The sequence below is a fragment of the Cynocephalus volans genome, chromosome 1 (assembly GCF_027409185.1).
Source record: "Cynocephalus volans isolate mCynVol1 chromosome 1, mCynVol1.pri, whole genome shotgun sequence".
In the NCBI taxonomy this organism is placed as follows: domain Eukaryota; kingdom Metazoa; phylum Chordata; class Mammalia; order Dermoptera; family Cynocephalidae; genus Cynocephalus; species Cynocephalus volans.
The window spans coordinates 10,520,442-10,525,129 of NC_084460.1; the positions used below are offsets into that span (position 1 = coordinate 10,520,442).

The 4,688-nt window shown below is 56.1% G+C and overlaps 1 protein-coding gene across 1 annotated transcript; it reads left to right on the plus strand.

The window, feature by feature from the left end:
• Nucleotides 1-793: 793 nt before the first annotated feature.
• On the plus strand, nucleotides 794-3,537 carry LOC134362711 (cystatin-9-like). Its single transcript, XM_063077924.1, has 3 exons — nucleotides 794-1,030; nucleotides 2,382-2,495; nucleotides 3,448-3,537. The coding sequence occupies exons 1-3, from the start codon at nucleotides 794-796 to the stop codon at nucleotides 3,535-3,537; spliced, it is 441 nt and encodes a 146-aa protein (XP_062933994.1).
• Nucleotides 3,538-4,688: the final 1,151 nt, after the last annotated feature.

The window sequence follows — 4,688 nt, forward strand, 5'->3', positions numbered from 1 at the left end:
TCAGTGATGCGCTTGTGCCCAGCTGTGCTCAGGAGCAAGTGACCTTGTGCAGAGTGCATGGCCTCACCTGTCTCTCTCCCTGCATCTCCCAGCACTGTGGGGTTTCTGTGGCTGTCCCCAGTGATGGAATCCAACCACCAGCACCTCCTGCTCTTTCTCACATCTCTTTGTCACAAGGCAGCTGTGCCAGTGGTGCAGGCCCCAAGCCACAACACAGCAGGGAAGTGAGGCCCAAGAGAGCCCTCAGCCCGGCCCCTCGGCCAGCAGCCGGTGATTCTCAAGCGGGGGGTCTGGAGCCTTCTACCAGCCCCCTTGCAGCGCTGCTTCCCATCACCCACACGCTTGCTCCTCCCATGTACCCTTTAGTTGCTGTCCCTTTCTGTCTCTGCCCTTCCCTTATGGTGTGTCCAGGGGTCAGCTTCTACTTATACCCCTTGTGTCCTCATTTCAGTGTTGATTCTGGGGTATCCAAGCAGAGGCCTCCTCTGACCCACGGAGGCACTGGGGAGTGGTTCTGGCTGTGACTCAGGCCCAGGCCCCTCCCTCCCATCGCTGGTCCTTCCCACCCTCCCGCCTGGGTGGTGACCCTCCCTTCTGGACAGGACGTGAGTTAAATAGCTTTGGTAGAGGAGGCCAGGCCAATGTAGGGGGGACAGGGTGTAATGGCAGAGATGAGGCCAGAAGGAGGAGTTTGTGGATAAGCAGATGAATTAAGGACAGTACCTGGGCCTGGTGGCTCCAGTGGGAGCTGGGCTGGGACAGGAAAAGGCAGGGGGTAGGGGACACCTGCAGCATGTCCTGTCTGCCTTGGAGCTGGGCTCTGCCCTGGGCAATGCTGCTGTTTCTCTTAGGCTTCCAGCTCCTGGTGACTCAGTCCTGGCGTTCCCAAGAGCAGGAGGACGGTGATGAGCAGGTCCTGTCTGCTTATCTGCCTGCCACGGTGGAGTTCGCTGTGCACACGTTCAACCTGCAGAGCGAAGACAACGCTGCCTACAGGCTGGAGCGTGTCCTGAGTGCCTGGAGGGAGAAGGTTGGTGACCACGACCCCCCGGCCCTGCCCTCCTGCACCTGCTGCTAATGAGGGACAAGGGGCGGGGGTCTTATCAAGGAGTCTTGCTTCCCCCTTTGTGATTTATACATGGGTGAAATATAACCAAATCAAGTCAGTTTCAGTTTTTATAGAAGATTTAATTAGGATTTTTAAAAAACTTGATTCGAAGTCTACCCAATACTAGATATATTATTCAGTCTTCGTAATTTTTATGATGCTGTTTAACTGAAGAATGACTTCCAAATAAGGACGACAAAAGAGATGAGGCTACTGAGTAAGGAAAACAGCCCCAGAGGAAATGTCCATAGAGAGAGATTGAGGAGGATTCCAGAGAAACGAAATGAGAGCGATGATTAGAAAACCAGAGAGATAGTCACAGAGAGAGGAGACGGGGGAGGAGGGAGAGACAGAGACAGAGAGAGACCTAAGAGAGCGAGCGAGTGAGCGAGCACCTGGGGACTCACGGAGTGCTAGGGAACCCCCCTCAGTCTGAGTGGCCGCGGTGTGGTCACTTCCCTTTCTCTGACGCCCTCCTGCTCTGGGCAGATGACCCCAGCCCAGCACACAGCTGACGCCTCTGTGCACACCTGCGTGCATTGCCCTGGCTGGTCCTGCTGCCCCTGCTCTCTTGGGTGGGGACTCCCACATGGGGCTCCTGGCTCTGTGTGTCACAGCCAGGCTGGTGGTTGGGACAAACGGTGGGATCGGAGGATGACATGGGATGCAATGAAGGAGAGTGGAGTGCAGAAGAAGAGCAAGGAATGCTTCAGAGCACACTTTGTAAGAGGGGCAGATGGTGCTCCTTGAAACCCTGGTTCCAGTCGTGTGCCTGTGTGTGGTGGCAGCAATGCAGGGTACGTTCTCGCTGGGGGTCCGGTGCAAGCACTGACAGCACACTGTGCATCGGGCTCCCTCTCTCGGGGCTGAGATCATCCATCAGAGGCTTGGAGAGCCAACACCTCCCCAGGCACTTGGCACCTGTCCCCCGAGGATGCAGTCGTAGGCTGAGACCCCTGCTGAGAGTGAAGCGAGGTCTTACCCTGGAAGAGTGGGCTGTGGGGCTGGGGATGGGTGCTGTGGTAATGGAGAGTGACTCAGCCTGTGTCTTCTCCATGGCCTCCACCGTGCCCACCTGCCCTTTTCTCTTAACTCCCCAGCTAGAGAAAGTCCCCCTGGGTTTTACCTCGAGAGAGCTGAGGCCAGGCCCATGGGAGAATTCCCAGTGAGGACAGGGTCTGGGCTCTCCCTACACTGGATGCATCTGTCTGTACAATCAGCTTCTCAAGGGCAGCAGGAGGGGTGAATCCACGTGAGCCTCTGTGTTCAACAGGATTATTCCAAGCTGGTGTTCTCCATGAACCTGCTGCTTCATCAGACCAGGTGTGGGAAGTTTCAGGAAGACATCGACAATTGCCCCTTTCACAAAAGCCCAGAGCTGGACAAGGTGAGACAGGACACCAGCATCTCACATACACAGCTGGGGATGCTCCTGCGTGGGGACAGGGTGAGGTGTGGAGCAGCTGACAAAGCTGTTCTGAGGGGCGTAGAGGAGGAACCAGGACAGGCTCTGCCAGGCTATGCTGTTTGTGCCTTAGTGGGGAGCCCAGCCGGGCAGGCAGCCCAGGGGTCCATGCGCAGGCCCCTGGCCACTCTGAGTTTTCTGATTCTGCTCACTCATAACATTGCTGCTGCCTGCACCCCGACCACATGGCCCTCAGGCTGCTCTCATCCCCTTAGGTCCTGGTCTGCTGGATTCTAATAGAGCATGTCCCCTCTCTGGTCTTCATCTCGGCCCCTCCCCTGTCTTTTGCAGAAGAATCCTGGTGGGGGCCCAACATTACCTTTGCCTGAGTAGATAGTTGTCAGGGTCCACCGATCCTGATGCAGAGCCTGAGGTGGTGGAGGCTGAGGAGGGGCCCCACCGCCTTCCCTCCCTGTTTCTGCCTGGGCCCTGCTGAGCTGTGGGATCTGCTCTGGGTGACAAAGACAAGGCGAAGACAGACACTGGGGACATCCCTGCCTAGGCTTATCAGAGGATTAACTAATAGGTTAACTAACTGTTTAAATCTGACAGCAGCCCCTGCTGGAACAAAGTGTCTCCTGCTGCTCTTTTGGGAAGGAATGACAACAGACAGCTGGGGGCCCCCTTGGAGGCCACTGCCCAGAGAGGGGGGATCTGACACAGGTGCCTGAAGGTCAGGTGGAGTCCCAAATCATGCTGAATGCTCAGAACATCCCAGGGGTCAGGCTGGGTAGCCACACCTGAGGGCCAGAGCCACACCCCCAAGCTGTCGGCCCGGTATGGGCAATGTTGAGGAGGCTGGGTTCAGAGCAGGAGCCACACGTTTCCCGAGGCTCCTGCACCCACCGTCCCTTCCTGCGCTTGTTCCCTGCAGTTCTTCATCTGCTTCTTCACCGTTGATGCCGTGCCCTGGGAAACACAGTTCAAACTCCTGAACAGGACCTGCTCGGAGGGGTTCCCCTGATTGAGATCCACCCCCAGGCCTGGCCATACACTGTCTTGTGTTTTCAATATTTAGTAGTTCATTAAATATCAGCATTTCCAGAAGCTTTGTATGCCGTGTGCTGGAGGGAGGGGCCTGGGCAGTTGATGGAGTGATTCTCAGCAGAGCAGCCTGGTGGGTCCCCTGCGGGTGGGCTTCTCTCTCAGTCTAGGACCCTCTGAGGTGTCTCCTGATGGCACAACTAAGGTGCGTCTGAGCTGCTGTCTCAGGGCTCATGCATTTTGACCCACGTGGCCAGAAGTGTGATGACTGTGACCCCCCCCCAGGGCACCACATGGGCACGATGGAGGAAGACAGGCCCTCCAGCCCCCCATACCCCACGTGGTGTTTTCACAAAACCTCAGGGCATCCATGTGTCATTAAAGAATGAGAAGTCACAATGGGCCAGATGCTATTAAGTCTTTGCCCGAGTCCTCTAGACCAAGGTTCAGTACACATTTTCTGTAAAGTTCTACAGAGTAACTCTTTTGGCCTTTGTGGGCTCTATGGTCTCTTTCTCAACTACCCCACATTGCCTTTGTGGGTGGAAAGCAAATCAGAGTGGGCACGTGCCAGTGAGACTTTGCATACACAGGTGGGCAGTGGCTGTTTGGCCCTCGGCCTTAGCGGTCAGCCTCTGAGCAAGAGCTCCTCTGCATGCACCTGCAGCTGGTGCCCGAGTGCCAGCTTGCTGCCAGCTCCTGCCTCAAGCACCTGCGACTGCCCCAGCTTGGCCCAGGGCTTACTCTGTGTGGATGGATCTCCTTCAGCAGAGCAGGTACATCTGGCAAGTGTGGGAGAGGTCAAGTGTGAGGGTCACCAGCATCCTCAAGAGAGAGACAGGTGAGTGTCCCAGTCTCCCCAGCATCAGGGCATCTGATTCAGAGGCAAGTTCCACGTGGGTCCTCAGAGTCTCCCCAACAGGAGGAACCCTGTGGCCCACAGTGTAACCCACTGAAAACAGACCCAATGGTTTTGTTCCTTCTCTGTCTCCCTCTTTCACTTGTGTCTCTGAGATCCTCTCCAAATAAACTGTACCCTCAGTCTGTATTTTGGGGTCAGCGTGGGGGAAATCAAATCAAGACATGTGGTCTGTCTGGACCATCGTCTTGGAATGCATCCTCCCTAGAGAC

Excerpts from the sequence above, each read along its gene's own strand:
- LOC134362711 (XM_063077924.1), top strand. The coding sequence starts at position 794 with ATGTCCTGTCTGCCTTGGAGCTGGGCTCTGCCCTGGGCAATGCTGCTG. Across the intron at positions 1,031-2,381 it reads TGAGTGCCTGGAGGGAGAAG|GATTATTCCAAGCTGGTGTT; the intron begins GTTGGTGACCAC and ends TGTGTTCAACAG. Across the intron at positions 2,496-3,447 it reads AAAGCCCAGAGCTGGACAAG|TTCTTCATCTGCTTCTTCAC; the intron begins GTGAGACAGGAC and ends TGTTCCCTGCAG.